Here is a 26159-nt window from a genome sequence, read left to right as displayed (position 1 = left end):
ACAAACCTGTGTATTCCATCTCTTGTGTTCTCTATCCAGCTGATTAATTAAGACTTCTGCAGCTTTAATTGTTTCTTGTGCTTTGCTTACTTCAGCTTCAAGTTTGGCAGCTTCTGAAGTCCTGCTCTGAAATCTATGAAAACATTAAAATTTAATTAAAGACAAAGGAATTTAAGAGAGATTTAATTAAATTATGCTTAGTAAACTAAATTATGTAGTAAAGTGAACTTTTATACAAAAATGTAATTAATGTTAATACTGATACTATTTGCTTACAAAATATCGTTAATTTAATAGACACAATACCAACATATACATTTAAAGGTGAGCATTCTCACAGGTCCTTGATGCCCTACATTATGTATAAATTTTTCAATATGACATTCAAAAGTCCTGTCATAAAATTTATCCAGTCTATCTTTTCAGTTTTATTTAATTCTATTCAGTCCAGCAAAATTATGTCTATATCTGAAGAATTTTATATTCTCAGAAAATGTCCTGTCATTTGTCCATTGCGTCCTTCGTGAGGATGATGCATTTGCTTAGAACAACTTCCAGCTCCCTCCCTATCCCTGTATCACCCCTCACTCTTTCTCGAATATACACCTATCAAAAATAATCTCGAATATCAAGCCCATTATATATACTTTCCCTATGTGCCCTTTTGCCAAAGTTTATAATTTCTTTGTAAATTATTTTCCCTAAAAATACTTGTAAAAATTTATTATTTTGTTAACTATAATAATATTCCACATGATTATCTAATCCTTCAACAAATATGTAAATGTCTTCAAAATGCCCAGGATCATGTTAATTCTCAGAATAATTTAAAAAAAAATTATAATTCTAATTTCACAAATGTGGAAACTTAGATCCAAACAGATTATTGTAAAAGTCTCGCCAATAAGTAGAGGACCTAAAATCCATATATAGTGTGTCTGATATTAAGTGCAGTGCACTTTACAGCACTTTTTATTGCCTAAGCATCCTATTCCTTCCTCTCCTAGACATAAGACTCTAGAATTGGGTTGTCCAATATGGTAGCCACCAATTACATGTGGCTACCTAATTTTAAAATAATTAAAATTAAATAAAGTTAAAAATTCAACTCCTGGAGTTCCCGTCGTGGGGCAGTGGTTAACGAATCCGACTAGGAACCATGAGGTTGTGGGTTCGGTCCCTGCCCTTGCTCAGTGGGTTAACGATCCGGCGTTGCCGTGAGCTGTGGTGTAGGTTGCAGACGCGGCTTGGATCCCGCGTTGCTGTGGTTCTGGCGTAGGCCGGTGGCTACAGCTCCGATTCAACCCCTAGCCTGGGAACCTCCATATGCTGCGGGAGCAGCCCAAGAAATAGCAACAACAACAACAACAACAAAAAGACAAAAGACAAAAAAAAAAAAAAAATTCAACTCCTTAGGTGTATCCACAGAGCCTCAGTCATAAGTAGAAGGTTTTCTTAATAATCCTTCCAAAATTCTGGTAGTCTGGTGCAGTGACAAAGAATAGGAATACTATGGAGTCAGACAAATCTAGGACCTAATGCTTCCTGAGGCATCTAGCAGCTGCTCAACTCTAATCTCTAGCTTCCTAATCTGCAAAATGAAAGAACATCTAACCACATGCTAACTATGCAATAAATATTGGACAATTAGCCAAATATTAGGTGCTAATTCTGATTTTCTAACACTGTAAAGAATATATTCTTTTCTTTATACATTTCTGATTATATTTGGAAGAAAATTATATGATTTCTTTCCTATATGCCTAATACAAAAAAACTATTCTGGATTATTGAAAACATTGGATTTATAAGTTTGAGGTTTTCTTTTTGGTTTGTTTCTTCCTCTACAAGTGAATATATAGAAATGTAAGTAAAGGAGTTCCCATCGTGGCTCAGTGGTTAATGAACCCGACTAGTATTCATGAGAACATGGGTTCAATCCCTGGCCTCACTCAGGAGGTTAAGGATCCAGCGCTGCTGTGAGCTGTGCTGTAGGTCACAGGCATGACTCAGATCCTGTGTTGCTGTGGCTGTGGCTGTGGCTGTGGCGTAGGCCAGCGGCTACAGCTCTGATTCGACCCCTAGCCCGGGAACTTCCATACGCCACAGGTGCAGCCCTAAAAAGAAAAAAAAAAAAAAAAAAAAAAAACAGAAAAATGTAAGTAAAGATAGTTTTTTTAACTATATATAGAGAAAAAATCCATAGTTTTTAGTGATGAATTTCTTTCTTGATACAATATTTTGTATTTCTTCCATAAGAAAATAAGGAAACATTAACACAAAAACATAAAACAGAAAGCAAACAATAAGATATACTATATTTAATGGTATATTATCCAGTTTTTCAATCTTCACAATTTTTAAAGGAAAATGCGTCCACATTTATAATAATTCCCATACCAGGAATTTTTTGTCCTATACTAAAAATACCACAGGATTTTTTTATCCTATACTAAAAAAAGCAATCATAGGAACACAGAAGTAGATGAAAGGATTTAAGATTAATCATATTCATAAATAGTTCTTAAATTTGAGTACAATATTTGTAGGAAGGACTATTTTTTCAATACCAAAAAGAGCAAAGTGAAAAAGATAAAATTCTCTAATGTGATCATGCACCTCTGGAAGCTTATGGAATAGGGGTGGGCCTATAGAATTAAGAGAAATAAAGGAGTCTAAAATCTTAAAGTCAAAATAATAAGAAAATGAGAATAACAAATGTAAACACTCCCAGCATTAACACATTATGTTAAATTCCTCTGGCTCAAGTTTCCAAAGCTTATGAATATATATAGCGAAGGCTATATAAATAGAAACAAAATACTTTTGTTCTTATTAAAGTATTTTAAAAAGAAATACATTCTATATTATATCCTTCCACATGTTAGAGTGATAAAATAAAAAAATTAATATAGTGATTATAGCAAAGATTTTCAAAATTTAATAATTAGTTGAGATGTTTTCAAATATTCAAAATACATTTCAAAACTTAACTTACTTCTCTTTGAGTTCTGACACTTTTTGACCAACAGAATTGAGAAGCTCCTCTAATTTCCTTTTTCTGTCTTCAGTTTTCCTCAAATTTCTAAAATTAATTCAATATAAGTCATTCAACTTTACATATCAACAAAAAGCAGCAACAGCACCCTAAAATGTAATCTTGCAGTAAATAAATGACAATGAAAACCATGAACAATTCATTACTTTTAATAATTTTACACGGAGTTCCCGTTGTGGCTCAGTGGTTAACGAATCCGTCTAGGAACCATGAGGCTGCAGGTTTGATCCTTGGCCTCGCTCAGTGGGTTAAGAATCTGGCATTGCCATGAGCTGAGGTGTAGGTCGCAGACATGGCTCAGATCCCACGTTGCTGTGGCTCTGTGTAGGCTGGCAGCTACAGCTCCAATTAGACTCCTAGCCTGGGAACCTCCATACGCCATGGGTGCAGCCCTAGAAAAGACCAAAAAAAAAAAAAAATTTCACATAGAATTTGATTTGAAAAGTAATGCCAAAATTAAAAGTACATTCTCTGACCTAACCATACCACTTCCATGAAACTATATTTAAAAGCACTTGTGCATGTGTATTTCTGGATAAAAATGCAAGAGTAAACATATTCATTTATCTTCTATCCCTTCAAAAGTCCTATTAAAATGAAACCAAGGGAATAAAAAAGACATGCATGCATAAAGATAAAGAGAATGAAAGAGAAAAGTATTGCAAAGGAGTAATTTTAACAAAATCTTAAAAATGAGAATTGACATACCCAGATGCAAAAGCCAAAAGAATTCAAAAATGCTCCCAAAATGTAGACAATAGGTACCTCTAAAGATAATAATAGCGCTAAATACAGAAGATTGTTTAATAGTTGGTAACATAAAGAATCTGATCTAAGATTCCCTCTCTCACTGTATCCTTTTAACATATCCGTGGAAGTTAGCTTATACCCCTACCAACCCCGTCCATCTCCATTCAATCCCTAGACAGAAGGTATTAGAATTCTTCTAGAGAAATGGTTGACTTCCTCCCCCTAAAAATACCCACAGATATTGACAGGCACCATCAAACAGCCAGTCCACACTGCTGTGTACTGCTAGGGATTTGTGCATTACACAAATCAAATGGAAGGTTTGTCAAAACACAGATTGCAAGGACTCGTTCCACAGCATATCTGATACAGCAAACCTTGTTGAGTTCAAAACTTGGCACTTTTAATAATTCCCCAGGTAATACTGATGTTGCTGGTTTAGGGACCACACTTTGAGAACCAGTGTAATAGAATAAGACCTTCAAAATTGTGAGGTTAAACTATTTTTAGTCTAGTATTTTCAAACCAGCTTGATTACTGATCTCATGTAATGGCATAATACAGATAATTTTAGACATGCAAATCTCCAAATATTTTTCATTACATATACCTTTTATAAGAAGCTACTATGAATGATGTGTTCCAGAAAAGTGGGTAACCAAACTAAGAAAAAGAAAGACCCATAATAAACAATACTATTAGAAAAAAGATAAATGTGATCCCCAGAAAAATGGCGAAAAGCAATCTTAAAATAATTTAAGCTGCAAGCAGCAGGCCTAGAAAGAATTAATCCACAATGAACAGGAAATCAAAAGGCTCTAGGCAAGACAATGCTAAGAAAGAAAGAAATGCAACATATAGATTCCAAATGATTTAGAGTCTAAATATATTTAGGGACAGAGAGACTGGATAAATATGTCATGTATAAACAGAAAAAAAATCAATTAAAAAATGAAGCAATTATTAAGAATAATAAAATGTATACAAGAAAATATATTCATATGATATGTCTCAGCTGTGAAAAATATATAATCAAAATAATTGAAAAAATTAAGAAACTTAGGCACTTAAAAGTCTCCTTATTCAGAATTAGAAATAATAGATGTCAAAAATTGACCATCAAGAACATAACATACCTCTTAGCCTGCATTTAGAACAAGTAAGATAAAATATAATGCCACTTAGTAACAATAGTAAGTTGAAATTTATTTTTGGTTGTGCCTGCAGCATACAGAAGTCCCAAGCCAGGGACTGAACCCACCCCATAGCAGTGACCCCACCACAGAAGTGACAATGCTAGATCCTTAATTGCTAGGCCACCAGGGAACACCAACAAATTGAAATTTTAGGAGCAAAAAATAAGTGGGTAAATTTTCCCCACACATGTCTAATGTTTTAGAAAATATATACCAAACATTCCCTAGAAATTAAAGAACAAATATGAAAGCCCTAAATTTCTAAAACCTACTTTTTGTACCTTAATATTATTCCTTTACAAAATTTTGTCTCTTCCTAAAGGAACTTCTACCAACTTATCCTTCCAACCACATAAATGTCACGTTTTCTTAAGGTGTGCCAGCAGTTACCCCCTTGACAGGGGTCTGATTGGCACTGGAGCACCTAGAGCCTGAGCAGGAGGTAAGGTGGGGCTTTTCTGCTCTGTCTCTGTGGACACCCTGTCAAGGGGGTTGGGGAGGTCCTGCTCCTCAGTTGTTTAAGAATAAGCCCTGAGGTTCAGGATAGATCAGCCTCAATTGCCCAAAAAAGGTGATCACTGACTCAAGTGAGGCCCATCCTTTCACAAAGGACCTATGTGTCACCTGTGAAGATGTCTGTGGTTCCACTCAGAAGCTTCCCAAGGTTGTACCACTTTCTCTGTTGTATTCACCCTAGGTCTAGGGCAAAGCTGAGTTATGGAGTAGGGAGGGGCTGGGGGCCGGAGCATTGTGGTTACAGGAATTCAGGTGGCTGGGATGCTACCTCAGATGTGGGCTGCCTCTGTGACAGACTTCTCCCAGGACCTGTCTGTCCCAGAGCCAGCACTAAGTTGCAGTGTGGAATGGATGGAGCCAAGGTACTCTAGCTGGGAGACAAACTGCTACATATTGCTGGTCAAACTGACAATGGCTGCCACTGGCTCAACCAGATCACACCATCTGGGCTCTTGGTGTAGCCTGATGGGTCCTTTCCCAGGGCCTGACTGCTGGAGATTCAGCACACAGCCACCACACATTCTTATGATGCCACCCCTTGCACATTCTGACACAATATGGCTGTGGCTCTAAGCAGATCATACCGCAGCCTTCCTGGTCTGTCTCTGCATAGCTAGACTGGGTCATGCCAGTCTGTGGTGTGGAGTAAGCAGAACTGGGGCGTTCATCCCTTGGACTGGGAAGTACGGTGAGGTGGCAGCAGCCAGGGCAAGGCTCTCTCCACTCTGATTGCTAGCAAGCCAGCACACAGACACTACTTGCAAGTCTACACTTCTCCAGGGCCTTCTCTCTCAGCAGACCTCCCAGCAGGAAGGGAGCCTGTCTCCCCTGCTCAGGACCCCAGGACCTGGATGCTCAGATTGAGGCTCAATCTGCTCGCTCCCCAGGGTGAGGGTCACCCACTTGAACCTGCTTTTCCTTAAAGATCCCTTCTAAGGGAGCGACCTGATACCCATTTTTCCCATCCTATCAACTACATGGAGACCTCTGTTGCAGGCTTGGTTGTATAGGAGCACTTGTGCCAGTTTCCAGTTAGCTTTCCATGAGAATTTTTCCACATATAGGTGTATTTTCGATGTGTTTGTGTGAGTACATGAGTTCTACAACCTCCTACTCTGCCATCGTGACCTGTATTTAATTGACTCAATGTGGTTAGCTGCCTTTTCAGATACAAATGAGAACTAAATCCTAACTCATCAAATTGATGAAAATAAATAAATGTTTGAATTGTTTATATTTTACATTTCACTTACGATTCTAATCCCGCCTGCTCAGTTTCCAAGGGCTGAATTCGTTCCAGGACATGGGAGTACTGGACATTGGCTTTAACCCAGGCAGCCAAAGGAGCAGCTGCAGTACTGGCACGCTTAGCATTCTGAAAAATACATCAGAAATTATCCACATCCTACCTTAATTCCAAATGAAAGCAAAGTCAATTTTTTTTTTTTTTTTTTTTTTTTTGTCTTTTGCCTTTTTAGGGCTGTGGCATGTGGAGGTTCCCAGGCTAGGGATGGGAGCTATAACTGCCAAACACAGCCACAGTCACAGCCATGTCAGATCTGAGCCACATCTGTGACCCACATCACAGCCCACGGCAATGTCGGATCCTTAACCCACTGAGTGAGGCCAGGGATCGAACCCATGTCCTCATGGATCCTAGTTGGGTTAGTTAACCACTGAGCCACGCCGGAAACTCCACAAAGTCAACTCTTTAATTTGTTTAATCATTTATCTCATATAATGAAGTTTTTGGTTTATATCTAAAATAAAAATAAAATTAGTTATTATTTTGATTAAGTGAAAAATACAAAAACTACTTTTTGCTTAAAAGTAAATCCCTCTGAACCACATATACTCTTTAATACAACGGCATTTTATTGACATAAGTAATTACCAGTCACATATGCTATCTACAACAATGCTGAAACATCAAATCTTTTTCTTCTATGCATGGGATAGATCTTTATTCAATAAAAGCAACTTGGAAACTACTGTTGTAAGTGTCAAAAGCACATACATAAGAAGTAAATAAAAGAAAAACATCAGAATCATGGAATTTAAAACCAGATACAGGTATCTCAACAGAGATAAATGTTATTATATGAAAAATAAACAGGAAGAAAGAAAAGCACACCAGGCAAATTAGAAGTTATGACAAGCTAGGAACAGCAGATTATAAGATTGAAAACCTGACGCCAATCCATTTACCTAATTCTTCCGGTGAATGCTTCCCAGCCATAATACTTAATTACAACTTATTATTTTAAATTTTTAATTTTCAAGGCAAACTAAACAATCAATAGTGATAAGGCATCACATATTAATGAGCAGAATATTACATAGTAAGGAAAGAGAATTTAAATCATAACTGTTAAAAATTACCTTTGGATCAAAAGATCCTTTATTTTTAAAGAGAAGTTCTTCAACACTCTCTCTTATTTCCTTTGGAATATTTCGTGCATCAAAGGTTGCTATGTCTTCTCTCACACCTCTTTTTGCAAGAAAACTAAAATTAAAGCATATTATTTTAAATATATAAATAAACTTTGCTATTTTAAACAAAAATGCCAATTTAACAAGGTGGTGTATAAATAAACTTTTAATCTATTAGTTAACAAAAATAAGGTACTAAAGTATTTAAGATTCTAATGTACCATCTCTCATTTTTGATAGATGAGGAGCTCCAGAAAGATGCACAACAGTTTTCCTAATGTTCTGTCAACAAACTAAAGCAGTAAAATGAAGGAATTATAACTGCGTTACTCTATTTACACCCCTCTATGTGAACTCCTGTGTACTAATATGTTCTCGGATATGCAAGAACATTTTTTGACTCCTTTCTAAGATAAATATGTTAAAGTGCTCCCTCAATCTAAATCTCCTTTCCCATCTTGATATAGAAAAAGGACTCTACTATCAAACTAAGTCATAAAATGGAATTGATATTGACATAAACCATAATTCCATTATTATACCGTGAAATCCAAACCTGAATAGTTGCATACCGAGTTAATATTCCGCCTTTTCTCTATCAGTTTACATTTCCCTTACAGATATATTTTTGTGTTTCTGTTATTTTTTGGCCACACCCATGGCATACGTCCGTTCCCCGGCCAGGGATCATACCCAGTGGTAGCTGCAACCTACGCCATAGCTATGGCAACCCACTGCACCAGGCCAGGGATCAAACCCACAATGCCACAGAGACAATGCTAAATCCTTAACCTGCTGTGCCACAGTGGGAAATCCACATCTCTCTTATTTATGGGGCTCTCGCTCACTCTGTGTCACTGTCTCTGCCAAGAATACAAGACTCTTTCAAGAACAGCAACTGTATTTTCTTCTTCAGTAAATCAAAGTAAACACAATGCCCTGTACTGTTTGGGGACCAAATAAATGATTATGTTTATTGAGATGTTCTTTAAGATTTTAAGGCATTCTTTTTCTCCTCTTGACACTTTTAAAAATCACTTATGGAGAAGGAAAATATTGATCTTGATATATTATTAGATAGACTATCTTGAAATATGAGAGGAAAGTGTTTAACCACACATTTAGATGAAATTTGGTTTGAGAAACTATATAAGAAAATTTTTAAATATGAAGGAATGTGTAATTCATTGATGAAATAACATTTTTCACAAATTCAAAAACTCACCTTTTCATGCTCACCCAAGATGTATCAAAGATGCCCATCAATCTTAAAACTCCTTCAAGAATGTCTCTGATTACATCAGGTGGCATTCGCAGTGAACGAATTTCTGAAAGCGATTCTGGCTTAATGTTTCCAACAGCTAGTTTAGCTTCATTGACCAGAGGCTCAAAAAACAAAAATGGCATTTTTACTTTCAAAAAATATATATGAAAAAAATCACTAACTCCTTCCAAATTATCTTTTATTGTCATTTTAAAAAATTGCTCCAGCTATTAATATATTTTCTCTCCAAATACCAAAACGCTCTAAAACACACAGAGTACAAAATGTCCAAGTTGAGAAAGTAGGAGATTTTGCTACCATAACTACAATAGCCTAATTTGGAAAATCTTTTTTGTTTGGAAACAATGCCCATATTGAAGAGGCTCCATATAATCTAAGACTTGTTGGCTAATTTAATCAAGTCTCAAGGTGGGGTGGAAATAAAAAGTCTAAGAGTTTGTCTTAATTTATCTACAAAATATTTTTTCTTCTATAGTCAAAACAACATCGTTCATAGAAAACAAATAACTACCTTCAGTGAATTTGATTACTTCCCTAACAGGCTTTCCTTCCTGCTTCTCTTTTATAAATAGTATTCTGAGTGAAAGCTACATTTGATAATATTATTAGAAAATAACTTCACAAATAATGTTTAAATTCCTATATAAAGTTGGTGATCTAAAATGTAAACAGCTCTTAGCATGTTTTCTTTTTTTAAACATACCTGTACTTCTTTTAATTCATCATCAATTTTGTTTTTTCTTTCTTCAATTTTAATGACTTCTTCTGCTATTTTGTGCTTTAGTCTCTCAAGTTCTGTCTTTTGCTCACTAGCATCCTATAGGAATATTTAAATAGCATGCCAATGAATTTTAATGCATTCAATATTTAGAATCATGATATGAAAATTGTTATTTTAAAATAGCTTTTCTTATCATGTGCTTTTCTAATATTAACTGACATGAGAGTTTATAAAATGCCTGGGAAATTGATAATATAATTTACTCTATATTTACTCTCAGGAAGTATGCTTTATTTGATTTAATTTTTTCTGAATAGCAAAGCAATAAATGCTTATTATATAAAAGTCAAACATGTCAGAAATGCATTATTTAGAAAATGATCATAATAATATACATTTAACACCCATAACAACCCAGAGGCCAATACTATTGTACTCATTTCATAAACAAGGAAACTAAAAATATAAGTCTTCTATAATATTACCAGTAGAATACTAACAATTCTTAGAGGCTAACTATAGTATAATAGAAGTTTATGTTTCAATAGTTTTAGACAAAAATTAACTGAATCATGACACAATAATATAGCAAATATATGAACAAAAATTAGTAAAGATTCAAAGAACACTAAATTACATATTAATAACACACGACCTCTTTGCTCATGAATACAAAAATCAAAGGTCCTACATATATAAAAATACTTGAATACTATATATGTTTATCTTGGGTTTATTCATATTATTGAAAAACCAAAGAGGAAATTCATCAAAAAAACCAAAAAACTTTTCAAGAGTCCTTACAATAGTGGTTCTCAACCATACTACAATCATTCAGGGAGCTTAAAAACTAATGCTTGGTGTCCTTGGATGTTTTCTAGATTTAGTAACCATGTCACTATATATATATATATGGAATCATTATGTTATACAAATGAAATTAATATGAGTCAATTATATCTCAGAAAAAAAAGAAGAAAAAGAAACGACAGAGTTCTCTCTTTCTCTTTCTGCCTGAACTGGGAAAAACAAATTTCCGTTGTTAAAGTCAACAACAACAGAACTAACTCTTGGTGCTCTATTGCCAAACATGTTGATCCTTCAGACACCTGATATATCAGTTTCATTGCAATTTTCTACCTCCCACAAGCATTTCTACCTTTGTATTTCTGCAACCACTCTTCAACAGGGAAATTTCTCTGCTCCATCTCCACTATATCAAAATCCTTCCTAGGTGAAAGAAGATCTGGATTTGGGATTACCAGGTCAAGGACTAAGGAGCTAAGGTCTAGAATGAGGCCTCATACTAAAAACAAGGAGATTACAGGTCCTTGATAACCATAATTAAACATCTTTTTATATATTTATTAGCCCCTTAATATGTCTTCTTTTATGAAGGGAAGGTTAGAATCTTTTGCCTATTTTTAAATTGAATTGTTAGTGTTACTGAGTTGTAATCATTTGTATATATACTGGCTACAAGTCTTTTATCAGATATACGTTTGTAAATATTTTCTCCCTGTCTATGCCTTGCCTTTTCATTTTCTTTTAAATTTATTTCAAAGAGCAGAAGTTTTTAACTGCAATGTGGGCCAATTTACCACTTTTTTTCTTCTTCTATTTTGGTATCACATCTAAGAAATCTTTGCCTCACCCAATAGCAGAAAGATTTTCTGCCATGTTTTCTTCTACAGTTTTATAATTTTATGCTATACATTTAAGTCTATGATCCCTACCGAGTTACTTTTCACATAGCTGTAAGGTAAAGGTCAGAAGGTTTTTTTCCTCTCTACATGGATATCCAAATATTCCACTATCATTTTTTTTAAAAAGATCATCCTTTACCCATGTCTGTATAAAATCAATTGACTATGTATGTGTGAGTCTGTATCTGGAATCCACAGTGTTCCAATAACCTTTATAGCCAGTATCACCCTGCCTTGATGACTGCAGCTTGACAGTACGTATTTATATCATAAGCCCTACAATTTTGTTATTTTTAAGACATTTCGTACCATTTACTTTTATTGAGACATATATACTGGTCTGATAAAAACTAAAGTTAATTTAAATAAGAGGCATTAGACTTGCAATAAGGTTAACAGTCACCCACATGGAGATGGGGAAATATATTTAAGACCACAATCAGGGAGGTAAACATAACAAAATTTAATGATTCATTAGACGTATGGAATGAGAGGGTAGAAGTTCAACATGAGTTACAAGTTCTGTCTTGAATAATTAACTGTATCATAGTGTCATAACCCAAGGAAAAGGAATACAGGACAGGAAGTTATGAGTTCAGTTTTGAACCTGTTTCAAATTGTAATGCTCATGGGACTTTCAAGGAGACATCTCTAACAGATTACTGGCTAAGTCTTTAGCTCAGAGGAGGGACTAAGGATGAGGGACAAAGACGATGAATTTGGTGGTAATATGTAATCAGTAGTAAAAGGCAAAGGATGGGTAAGAACATCCTGAGAGGGTGTGCAAATGTAAAAGAAAGCCCTAGCAAGAAAGAATCAGAGAAACTTCCTTCGAAAGAGTCCAATAAAAGAAAAGAAAAGAGGACATAATCAAACTATAAAAAGTCATGAAAGTATAAACAGAATGAATAAAGACTTATAAATCTTGAGAATATAAAAAGCAGGGGGAGTTCCTGTCATGGCGCAGTAGTTAATGAATCCGACCAGGAACCATGAGGTTGAGGGTTCGATCCCTGCCCTTGCTCAGTGGGTTAAGGATCTGGCATTGCCGTGAGCTGTGGTGTAGGTTGCAGACATGGCTCGGATCCCAAGTTGCTGTGGCTCTGGCTTAGGCTGGCGGCTACAGCTCTGATTTGGCCCCTAGCCTAGGAACCTCCATGTGCCACGGGAGCAGCCCAAAAAACACCAAAAAGACAAAAAAAAAAAAAAAAAAAGTCATGAAAGTATAAACAGAATGAATAAAGACATACATCTTGAGAATATAAAAAGCAAGGAAAAACCTTTGAAGCCTGAATAACATTAAGAAAAAATAAAAGGAAATATTAACTGAGGATAAACAAAACCAGTTACAGAAAAACCTACATTAATTTAAAATGGTTATGTTTTTATATTTACAGGGTTTAGATAAATTAGTGTATGGTCAACTGAGGAGATTATAGTTATGATTTTAAACTATATGGGAAAATAACACACTCTTCCACAAAAGTTTAAGTACACAAACATCATTAGTCTACTAAGCATAGACAAGCAGTATTTTTTTGAAATCTACATAAATGAAACTTATTTCTCATACTGACTGACAATCAGTCACAAATGCCCTTCCTATTGTTTGCATTTCTGTGCTTACTCTAGACATTACCTGCATTGATACTGTGATCTCCTGAAGTGCAGCATCTGCCTCATCTTGCTTGGTTTTAAGTAATACATTTTGTTCTCCAGCTTTCCTGTTTAGTTCATCCACAAGAGCTTTAGCTTCATTTAGTTTAGATACACCAGCCTACATCAATAAAACATTGACAATATTAAAAGAAAAGGAATTTGATATCCATACAATAAACGAAGTCTATAAGAAATAGTCAAACAAAAATGTAAATACATACATATACCACAGTTGCAGGTAGACTTGGTTTTGTCTTATTACTAGTTATAATAATTTATTCAACTGTCTAATCATTAAGATGTAGTGAAAGACTTCACAGAGGCTTTAAGTAAATATATATTTTGAGGCATCACAGTAAAGCTGAACAAACCAAGACAGAGAGTTTAAACAGTGGTGTTTTTACTCATTGCATTGGATAGGAAAGGAAATAAAAAGAAGAAAAAACTCAGTAAACCTTTCCCATTTGTCAGTTACATTAATTGGGCAAAAGGACTCAGGGACTACTCTTTTTATACTGGACATGACTTAGTTTTATCTGTTCACCACCCGCCTATTTTATAAGATACTGCCTCCCATAGAGTTCTGGTAAGTGATCCCTCAAAATGCCTCAGCTATTCTTTGGGTGGTTGACCCCACCCTATCCCTTTTAACAGCCCCATTCCACTGCCCCTGGATAATCTAAGGAATGAACACAAAAAATATTTTCTCTCTTCTTTAATATGATTGGGTTTTTGTCATATAACAAATCAGAAGATTTGGAGAGACTGTAATAGCAAAAAAGGAATGTAACAAGTATTTATGGAGCACCCCGCATAGAGGCCAGGCATCATGCTGGTCCTTAACAAATGCATCTTGTCGAACGTACTCAACACAGCTACCAATGACCAAATTAAACTGCAACTCAGCGAGTTTAAGCAATTTACCTAAAACACCATAGAGAACAAACCAGGAAATTAACCCTCCCAAAATATACACAGTTAGTGATGTAATATAAATGAATCATTAGAAAGATAAAGATAATTTTGTCAATTAATGGTTCCTAGTTTACTACCCTCACCAAAAGAAGTAGGGACTTTGGAGAAGAAATGCTCTCTGACAGCATCTGAGGTTGACATTCTAACAACATGTTTAAGTTTAAGCTCTACAATTAGAGAAATACAGAAAGCCAAGTGTTCAGAATGTAATAAGTGACATAAAAAGAATGTTACTTTAAATTTAAAATGTATTATAAAGCATAATCTTGCATATTATGTTTTAATAAGTGTTTCTGAATCTCTAAAATACTTTCATGTGAAAAAGACATTTAAGGACAGCACCTTAAGCTACCAAAAGTACATCAATACCATTATAATACCAAGAAAAGAATTAATTATTCAATAAAAAAACTATTATTACAATATTATAATCTTGTAGGCAATATAGATAGATTAGTGAGACAGCTTTCCAAGATATATAAAATAGCACAATAATTACTTATATTAAGTAGGTGCCATAGGCAACATGGCATTGTGATTTGCATAATCCTTATCCCCTATAAATAGAAAAAAATAACAAGATTGCCAATATTGTACCTGCAAGTGACTTTGTCTTTTTAATAATTCCTTTTTCTTGCTGCTACTAATTGAAGAATACACACGTAAAAAGGTCATGTATCGGCTTGGTGTAGCACCGTATGCTTTACAAGACTCATGGATTAATAAAAATAATTTTAGAAAATCAGGATCAACTAGAAAGAGAAAAACCAAAATATATGCATGAGCCATTAAAAATTAGAAAGAATCTTAACTATATCTCTTACCCAACACTTCTACTCAATATAATTATAAATATGAGATAATATCTTTGCTTAAAGGTGCACAGGCATTCCTACATATCAATTCACATCTTCCATTTTTCCTTATGAATTTGAATTAATTTCAATGATTTCTATCCTTCACTGTTATATATTTCCTGATAAGTTTTACTGCTGTGAGAAAGATAAATCTACAATTTGTCATAAAATATAAATTAATTGGGACTGTGTAACATGTAATTCAAAAGTAAGTTCAATAAAAGATACTTGAATGGAAAAGAGATACCAAACCAAATAACACCCATCCCATCCACTCTTATTTATACAAAGAGAAATAAGATTTCAAAAGACAGAGTTCTGTCATGGCTCAGCAGAAACGAATCTGACTAGCATCCATGAGGACTCAGGTTCGATCCCTGGCTTTGCTCAGTGGGTTAAGGATCTGGATTGCTGGGAGCTGTTGTGTAGGTTGCAGAAGCGGCTCTGACCCCACATGCTGTGGCTGTGGCTCAGGCCTGCAGCTACAGCTCACATTCAACTCCTCGCCTGGGAACCTCCATATGCCACAGATGCGGCCCTAAAAAGACAAAAAAAGAAAGAAAAGAAATAAACAAAAGCCAAAAAGTTAATAACAAGCTCCCATTAGATTCAATGTATATATATAACAAACACATCATCTCTCTCTCACTGCCTCAACCTATTTCCCTCTGTATTTCCTACCCCAGTGAATAAAATCAACTTCTAATGAATTTTCTAAGCAGAACCCTGAGGAATATCCTTGACTCCTCCCTCTTCCTTGCATGCCACAGACATTACATAACCAAGTCCTCTTTAGATCACCTCTTAGTATCTTCTTAAGTCCATTCCTTCCTGTTACATTACAAAGCAATAGCCTTCTGCAATAGTCTATGGTATCTTTGGTTTCTCTGTACACCAATCTATTTTCAATAAATGAAGAAGGAGGTGGACACAGAGACTTCTGTTTCTAAAACAAGATTCTGGTTACAACTCTACTAAAATTTCTCAATTATCCCAAGCCACCTACAAGTTAGAATCCAAATTCCCTCCTTGGCATGACATGGAAGGCTCGTCATTATCCAACTCTGCGTTTTTCTCTTCATCTAGTACTCCACAATGTATATATCCTATGTTTCAGCCCTTTAGGATAGTTATAGTTCCATAAAAATGCCTATTTTATTTCTTCAAGCCTTTTCCACACACATCACTCTGACTAGAATGACCTTCCCCAAACTGTCTGTCTGGGCAATGTCCATTCCCTATAATATCTGCTAGTTAGAAGCTTTACTTTCTAATGTACTTCATAGGCTTCTACCATCACTCATCTTGGTATATTAAAGTTTTATGTTTAAATGTAACATAATTCTTGCTATCATTAGACTACCCTAAGTCATCTCCAATATCCAATCTGGTACCTAACATAAAACAAATTCAGTAAATATTTGATTAGATGGTTATATTAAATAAATGAATAAATATGCTGTGGTATAAAAGAAAGATAAAGACCACATTAAGGATCTGGTGTCACTGCTGTGGCACAAGTTCAATCCCTAGGAATTTCCTCATGTGACAAGTGTAGCCAAAAAAGACAACACAACCACATTCAAAATTAATTTGGAAATGGAGAAAATAATGAGAACATCACAGTTAAGAAATATTATATCCGGAGTTCCCGTCGTGGCGCAGTGGTTAACGAATCCGACTAGGAACCATGAGGTTGCGGGTTCGGTCCCTGCCCTTGCTCAGTGGGTTAACGATCCGGCGTTGCCGTGAGCTGTGGTGTAGGTTGCAGACGCGGCCTGGATCCCGCGTTGCTGTGGCTCTGGTGTAGGCCGGTGGCTACAGCTCCGATTCAACCCCTAGCCTGGGAACCTCCATATGCCGCAGGAGCGGCCCAAGAAATAGCAACAACAACAACAAAAAGACAAAAGACAAAAAAAAAAAAAAAAAAAAGAAATATTATATCCACACTCAAAAAATCACAACATACTTTTGCATGTAAATTGAGTGCTTTGACATATCTAAGTGACAAGATAATACAAAAAGTTAAGGTTATTAGACAAAAACCCTAAACAACATAAGTAAGTCCTTCGGATCACTTGGGTCAAAAATATAATTTTTTAATTGCTTAATTTCAAATAACAGACACTCTGTTAAGTTCTATATAAAATAACATAAACATTAGTTTAAAAATAAAGAAGACTTTTAAAGTTTAGTTTGCATCAAAAGGAATCTAACTTTGTTAGTTTAGAGTTATTCAAATCCATAATCATCATGAATCTTTAATAGATCTGTAACATTAGAAAATGACAATTATTTCACCAATAAAAATCAAATAAAATCAATTTCATTAAAATACTACCTGCATTTTTTTTCTTTTCTTCTTTTCTTTTTTTGTCACTATACTTTTCTTGACCACCTGTTTCACTGAGTAACATTTCCGGTATCTACAACAGGAAGGGAATTTCTTTAAGCATCAATTCAGCATGAAATAGTTTGAAGTAAATCCAGTATCAGAGGTTAAAAAAAATTTAATACAAAAAAAACCAAAAACTGTCAATTGGATTTTTCTTCTAGCATTCTTTTCAGACTAAGAGAAAAAAATCAGTCTTTAGATGACTTTATTTTGTAGTCTAGATTTTGACACACATCGACCCACTGATTGCAAATTAATAACCTATAGGAAAAGCTCCAACACATCACTTGAAAAAATTACTTTATGAAATAAAGAAAATCACAAATTTGACTGAATTAGAAAATAATCACAGATGCCATTTAAAATCATAACATTTAGCATCAAATTAATAAAATGCTTTCATGAAATAAAAGAATAGGAATAATTCTTAGCTTTCTTAAATAAGAAATAGCTAAAAGTAAATAAAAATAACTTCATAATTGATAATTAACATAACTGACTCAACAAAATTGATAATCCTAAAATCAATCTGTTGTCCAGCTATAGCTAGGTTTTTGCCACTATCACAATAAGAAAATAAAAAGCTTCATGAATATATACCATTATTATTTAAGAAAACATTATAGGAGTTCCCATCGTGGCGCAGTGGAAACGAATCTGATTAGGAACCATGAGGTTGTGCGTTCGATCCCTGGCCTCCCTCAGTGGGTTAAGGATCCGGCATTGCCGTGAGCTTTTGTGGTGTAGGTTGCAGACTCGGATCAGGTCTGGTATTGCTGTGGCTGTGGTGTAGGCCTGCAGCAATAGCTCCAATTAGACCCCTAGCCTGGGAACCTCCATATGCCACAGAGGTGGCCCTAAAAAGACAAAAGACAAAAAAAAAAAAATTATAATCTTATAAGAGCACTATTTTAAAATATACAAAAAAATTAAACACTCAGTTTTCAGAAAAAAATTAAATTAGTAGAACTCTGAAATTTTAAAATTAAGCCAAAAACCTTAAACTTCTTTCACCTGATACACTTCAGAACAAGAGAAAGTACAAGTAATCTAGGGAATTAGGTAAAAAAATCATTTTTTTAAATTCCTCTGAAATAAAACGTTACAAGTTCCCTTAACTAATGGAAAGTTTCAAAGTGCTATGATTCTTGAGCCAAAGAATATTTTTCCTCAGATACCTTCACTGATTTCTAAAAAATCACTGAAGCCACTGGGAGAATATTTTAAATTAGGCACTTTCAGATCCATGGAAATTTGTTTCTTTGGAAACTCACTTTCTTTAAAATACCCTATCCCTTATGTTAGCATAATTGTGGTAATCGTTTCACAACATATACATATGTCAAAACATATGCCTTAAGTATATACGATTTCTATGTGTCAATTATACATCAATAAAGCTGGGAAGGGAGGGAAACAGTTCACATCTAAACAATAGCCTTCATTAGTAAAGTATTCCTGCCCGGATTCACCCACATTCCCCTTTGCTTCCACTTTCTCTCCTTAGAGATAAAAATGGCACTTTCTAAAAAGACCTGAATGGGTATATTAACCTTATTAATTCCTACTAGTACTCTCACCTCTCAATTCCTTGAATTCCTCTCCTTCTGTTATCTTATCTGCCACCTATTCTACAGGCACTCACTCCCACCTCAAAAGGTCATATCCTGAGACCCTGTCATTTTCAGTAACAATTTCATCATCTCACTTCCTTTTTTTTTGCTTTTTTTTTGCTTTTTAGGGCCGCGCCCATGGCATATGGAGGTTCCCAGGCTAGGGGCCGAATTGGAGCTACAGCTTCCAGCCTACACCACAGCCATAGATAGCAACATCAGATCTGAGCCACATCTGTGACCTACACCACAGCTCACGGCAACACAGGATCCTTAACCCACTAAGCGAGACCAGGGATTGAACCTGCAATCTCATGGTGCCTAGTAGGATTCGTATCCACTGTGCCACAACAGGAACTCCCATCATCTCACTTTCAAACATCCATCCCACTCTTCTACCATTGTACTTACTCCTCCCTTCCCAGTTCATTCCATTTACAAGGTTAATAATCCTCAGACTCCACCAAGACCTACAATCTATTAAGCCAACGACCTTTATACTGTCATTGCCATCTTCCTGCAATAATTTCTCGGCTCCCTTGGCCTTCCCATGCTTTGTCATACTGGAGTAGCAAAGTCCCAATCCTGGTTAAATCAAGTCACCATCCATTGCATGTCTGCACCTGTAAGTGCACGTGTAACTGGAGAAAAAACACACGACCATGCTGACTGGCCTCAACTGAACTTCGTAATCACTGACCTCAAGTGAACCCTTGAGGCTTCCTGGCTATCATACTCCTTTCTCCTAAACCTTTCACTCTTTCACTCTTCCAAATGACTATTGTGCATATCCTCTTAAATTTCTTCAGGACTCCAAAATCTCTTTTCTCAACTTTTCTTTCAACTGATAATGACACTAAGAAATAGAAACAACCAGAAGAGTGTCCAAAGTGTCCCAATACCACACCTGCCCACCTACTTGGACCTGTGCTCCTGTACCCTGCTTTTCTTCCTGTTATTAAGAATATCGCTTCCATTCTCTAAGCAAAGGCCTATCCTTAATCCTTTAATTTCTGCATTAGATTCATATGCTGTCTACACCCAAGGATATTTTTTCTAGCAATTTTCCCTTGTCTTTCACATAACATAGATTTTTTGCTTCTTCTCTGCTTTTGCATTCCCAACAGCACATGGATATACTATAGTTTGTCCTATCTTAATCTTTATTAAAGTACGATTGATTTGCAACGCTTCTTCAATTTCTGTTGTACAGCATAGTGACCCAACCACACACAATTCCCTGTGTGTACAATAGGAGCCCACTGCCCAACCATTCCAATGTTTGTATCCACCACTAATTTTTTTAAAAAAGAAAGAAAACACTATTTTTATCCTCACTTCCTCCAGTTACTGACCCATTTTTCTCTTCTACGTTAGAACAAAATTCCTCAAGAGAGGTGAACATGTTTACTCTCTCATCTTCTCGTATTTTCTGAAACATATTTCAATGTTTTTCCTGCTACTAACTGATACAGCTTTATCAAAGTCACCAGTGACCTCCATGTTGCTAAACCCAATGATCAATTCCCAGGCCTCATCTATTTTCATGTGTAACAGTTCATCCTTTGAAATGCTGTTTTCACTTGGTGCCTGGGCTTTACTTGTCTTCACACTTTCCTGTTTTTCTATTTTCTCAGCAGCCCCTTCTAGTATTCTTTACCGATTCCTGTTCTTCATCTCAACTTTTGGGTTGAAGTGCCCCAGGGTTCAGCCTTTGTTTCTCTTCCTCCTTTTGCCAGCATTCACTCCCTTAGTGATATTCTTTTTTTTTTTTTTTTTTTTTTTTTGCTATTTCTTGGGCCGCTCCTGCGGCATATGGAGGTTCCCAGGCTAGGGGTTGAATCGGAGCTGTAGCTGCCAGCCTATGCCAGAGCCACAGCAACGCGGGATCTGAGCCGCGTCTACAACCTACACCACAGCTCGCGGCAACGCCGGATTGTTAACCCACTGAGCAAGGGCAGGGACCGAACCCGCAACCTCATGGTTCCTAGTCGGATTCGTTAACCACTGCGCCACGACGGGAACTCCCCTTAGTGATATTCTTTTTCACAGCTTTAAATACCACCTACATTCTGATAATTCACAAATTTTTACCTGTATGTCTGACCTTTCTCCCTGAACTTATACCTCCAACTGGCTTCTCAGTCTTACAACTTGGATGTCTAACATCTCATACCTAACACATCTAAAACTGAAAGCCTCATATTCTCCTCTCAAAATGCTCTCCTTGAATTCTCCCCTTCTCAAATGACAGGTATTCCATCCTTCCAGGTGCTCAAGACAACAAACCTGGAGGTACCCCTACCTCCACCCTTGCTCTTACACTGTTAGAACTACTCAGCAAATCCTCTTGTCTCAGCTGCAAAATAAATACAGTATCCACCACTTCTCACCCCCCCCTACAGTGAGAGCAAGCCATCTGGCCTCTCACCAGGACTACTGCAATAGCTTTATACTGTGTCCTCTATGGTCTCTTTTCAACTCAGAAGCCAAAGTAACCCCATTAAAACAGTGGTTTTGCTCAAAAGCCCCCAAAGGATCCCCTTCCTTGTTTGAAAAAGGAAAAGCTACACTTTTTATAATAGCTTCCAAAGTCCCATCCTAACTGGTTTTCCTCTTACTCCCCTGTCCTCATCCCCAACTACTCTCCCCCTTGATCACTCTGTTAACAAATGAATTGGCTTCTTGTTGATCCTCAAAAATCACCAAGCAGGTTTTTATCTCAGGATCTTCACCAAGAATGCTTTCCCCCAAGATACTCCCACAAAAGAATATAAATTCTATGAGGGCTGAGACTTTTGTCTCTTTTCTTAACTAAATACCCAACATATAGAATAGTGGCACACAGGAATTCCGGTGTGGTTCAGGGTTAAGGATCCTGTCATTGCTAAGGCTCAGGGCGCTGCTGTGGTGCAGTTCACTGCTACGGCACAAGTTGGATTCCTGGCCTGGAAACGTCTGAATGCCATGGAGGTGGACAAAAATAAAATTAATAGTGGCCCATATTAGGCTTCCAATAATTCCTATTTCTTAATGAATACCTCTTGTTCTTGTGGCTTCCTCACTCTAAAATCTAAGCAAAATATCACTTCTCTTGCAAAACTTTGTCTATTACCTCAAATTACACTCCTTCCTCTGAATCATGATAGACATTAGTCTGCAGTTCTATTACGTAAAAATACAGAAATAAATGATTGGGAATATGAGTATCATTCAAAGAGATAATATTGAAAAGGATTACTTATTCAAATGAAGCCATATACAAAGCTTCCAGTTGAGACGGTGCTATGAGTTCACACCTTAAACTCATTACCCTCCAAACACATAAGAGCAATGACAGATTGCTTTTTTTTAAAGCATCTAAAATTTTTTTAAGTTAAATTTTGCTAAAATTATTGCTGTGATGTTTTTATTATAAGCTAGACTTTGACAGGCTAAGTAATAAAGTGCATAACATTTTTAAAGTACGATAAATATCTCTGTGGTCCTTAATTAAGAACATAACCTTCTACCTAAAATTCTATACCCAAACTATCATATAAAAATAATTAAATGTTATTTTCAAACATTTGAGAGATGTTCACTACCACAGTTAAGGTACTATTACAATAAATACCAAAGGGAAGTTAGGAAAACCAGTAACTTTACAAAGAAAATGTGCTTATGTTCTCTTTTCCATATTGATACATTAAACTTACTTTCTTCATACTGCTATCTGACCAACCCTCCATCCACAACACCTGGCATTTCTTATGCAAAGCTGGATTACTCTCGCAGTTTATTATGAAGTTTAAATTTGCAGAATCCATTATCAAGACAATGTGTAAATTTTGTTGAATTCCTAAAAAAAGAAAATTATAATCATAAAATATTATAATAATAATAATGGATAAATCTATATCTGGGCTGGTTTTAGGAGACTAAAATTTTCTGAAATGGGGCGGTAGTAGCTCTTTATCAAAAGAACAATCTATGAAACAGTATTACAGTAAAATTTTTATTTTGGTTAAAACATACTTACAGGTGTATGTGTGTATATACGCTAAGATAAAAGATCCAGAAAGATATTCATGAAGATTAGTTTATGTGCTCTATTGCTGTTTTGTATGCTACTTTTCAAATGTGATACTGGACCCAATTTTGCAATTTTCTTTCAAAGAATTTTGTTTCAATATTCACAAGTAAAATTTGGTTTTGCTTTAGGAGAAATATATTTTCCCTGTTTCAATATCTATGTCATTTTCCCTTTGCAAAAAGGAATTTGGAAACACTCCTTCATTTTCTAAGTTTGAAAATAGTTTAAAATAGCATTGAGATGATCAGTTTCTTAAGGGGGTAGTACAATTTCCCTGTAAACTTGAAGGAGGGGAAGGAAGGGCAGCTCTTTAATAACTTTCTTTATTTCATCAATAATAAATGTTCTTTTGAAAAAATAAAGAAGATTAATGTGATAGTAGAGTCTGGGTGGTGCCATCATTGCCATATTTTTTGCTTAGCCATTTCAGATACCTACAGTGCACATGAAACTACTTCTTTAATAATGCAAGTTTCTTTAGTTTCAAAAAAAGCTATAGAGCCTGGCACAATTTAAATAGTTCAATAATTCTCAAAGATAGGAGATACTAAGCACGAATTTTGCCAAATGGAAACAAAGTAGAGTAAATATTCCGAAGACTGTTTCTATACTTTCATCCTTCCCTTCTGTTAATATTTTACTAATACGCTATTATTATAGGTTAGCTTTTAGGCTACTTATTTGTTATTTTATAAAAGCCCTATAAAAAAAGAAAAAAGTATAAATTACCAAATAGACCCAAGATTTAATAAGACACCCTTGCAATCTAGTAAGAAAATAGGACAAATTAAATGGTATTTATTTCCAATGAATCATACTTTAAATTGATTAATGAATTCTATGTCACTTACTATATGTGAAATAATTGAAGACTGGTCCAAAAAAACCATCCTGTGAAGCTTGATCTTTAAGAGGCAACAGCAAAGGCTCTAATTCTTCAAGAGTATAGAGTCCAGGCACTTCACCTATGGAATATCACATTTCTTTTAAGTTTAAGCTACACTAATTCAAAACACATTTTGCACACAATGCTTCTACTATTTTTATATTTAATAATCTGACATTTAGTCTCCTTTTTCCAAAAATAAACAAATCCTATCACCTCTATATTATACACAAATCTACATCTGTAGGCTTCATTTGATAAAACTCAAACTCTTAAGCGAGCCGTTCAAGACAGTTCATAAGTGAGCTAACCATCTGCTTTTCCAAGTCCTTCTCTACCTTACCCCCAAAAGACCTTGTATTTTAGCCTCAATGAACTTCTTTGTGGTCCAGAAATTTATAGAAATACTTCCTCTTCCTGGAATACATTATACCCAAAGTCTTCCTCTGCCCCTTATCTTCCCCTCAAATTATAGTTTATTCTTCAAGAAACTACTTTATCAACTGCTATGTCCATGATCCTCTCCTGACTACCCACATGCTAGGTAAGTACTCTTTCCTCCCTCCTGTAATATCCAAACATACCACTGTTTAGCATTTATCACTTTATTTAATAATGAATGAATTACTTCCCATTACTGCACAAAGAGATTCTGAATTCCCAAAGGGCAAATATTTGTTCATGATCAAATTAAACTTAGGGCATTCTTAGCAAAATATCTAAAACATAAATATTTGCTGAATGAATGAATGAATGAACTTGTACTAGAATTCAAAGAACTAGTAATGGCCTGCAAAAGAATAATGAATGTCAAATCAAAGTTGATTAAAATTTGGGAATTCCTGCTCTGACTCAGCAGGTTAAAAACCCAACATCATCTCTGTGAGGATGCAGGTTCAATCCCTGGCCTTGCTCAGTGGGTTAGGGATCCAGCATTGCTACAAGCTGATGTGTAGACTGCAGATGTGACACGGATCTAGTGTTGCTATGGCTGTGGTATAGGCCTCAGCTGCAACTCTAATTCGACCCCTAGCCTGGGAACTTCCATGTGCCACAGGTACAACTGCTTAAAAAAAAAAAAAAAAAAAAAAAAAAAAAAAAGATTAAAACTACAAGAATTTGATAGAGGGCCTGAGCCATGTCTTGTTCTCCACTAGAAATCCATATTTAATGAATATTTGTTAAACCAATATACTTGTAGTTTATAAGAAACTAAGATTAAGTGAAAACTCTTTTGCTACATTTATGTAGGGTCCATCACAGTCTGAATCCCTACTTTTCTTCAGGCTCACCTCAGAGGTACCAAACAATTCCCCAGTCACCAAGCATATACATATTCAAACACATGCACACATAACGTGTTCTATGTTTTTCTCTAAATTTCAGCCATACCAAGATACTCTTGATTCCTTAAATTTAGTACAGAGAGTTCTATTTACATACTATCGAGCATAGGGAATGAGAATTTGAAATATAAAAAAGAGACAAAAAGGGCCGAGTATTTTCTCTGAAAGTAATTTTTGAATACTATTTTTGCCAAAAGTATTAAAAATTCACTTTACTAAAATTTAACTTTATTTAGATTTTTGCTGTTATATCTTCACAATAAAGACCAATTTATCATACAATAAAACAGTTACTGGATTAATGCTTATCTAGAAGGCAATTTGCAAAACAGAAAACAAAAACCCTGTATATCTGGCCTACTAGTTTACCACAGCCAAAATGAACAACATCTCCATCTAGTGACAACTTAAAGAATATGCAGGAAAGTGTACATTAAAAAATTGAAAAAGGTTGTTACTTACATAAAAAGACCACAAACACTTCAAGACTTACCAATTTCATTAAACCATCATCCCTCACATTGACAGAAATTGATCTACCATTCACTAGTCTTAAGTAGAGTCCTGGTCTGTACTTCTTTCTCATTTAGGCATTAAATTATACACAGCTCACTTTATAAATAAAAAGTCCCCCCCCAAAAAAAAAGGTAAAATAAAAAAGGGAGTTCCCATCATGGTGCAGCGAAAA

The 26159-nt window shown here is 35.4% G+C and overlaps 1 protein-coding gene across 1 annotated transcript in view; it reads right to left on the bottom strand.

The window, feature by feature from the left end:
- DYNC2H1 (dynein cytoplasmic 2 heavy chain 1) overlaps positions 1-26159 on the bottom strand; it is a 319035-nt gene that overhangs the window by 198125 nt on the left and 94751 nt on the right. The window contains 11 exon segments of the mRNA XM_021062717.1: positions 7-133; positions 2999-3085; positions 6774-6895; positions 7903-8026; positions 9179-9339; positions 9942-10055; positions 13305-13442; positions 14897-15051; positions 17498-17582; positions 22863-23005; positions 24091-24204. Coding sequence (XP_020918376.1) covers positions 7-133; positions 2999-3085; positions 6774-6895; positions 7903-8026; positions 9179-9339; positions 9942-10055; positions 13305-13442; positions 14897-15051; positions 17498-17582; positions 22863-23005; positions 24091-24204 — 1370 coding nt within the window.

This window comes from Sus scrofa, chromosome 9 (assembly GCF_000003025.6).
Source record: "Sus scrofa isolate TJ Tabasco breed Duroc chromosome 9, Sscrofa11.1, whole genome shotgun sequence".
In the NCBI taxonomy this organism is placed as follows: Eukaryota; Metazoa; Chordata; class Mammalia; order Artiodactyla; family Suidae; genus Sus; species Sus scrofa.
The sequence above is the reverse complement of the archived record's forward strand: the minus strand, read 5'-3'. Positions and strand labels throughout refer to the sequence as shown.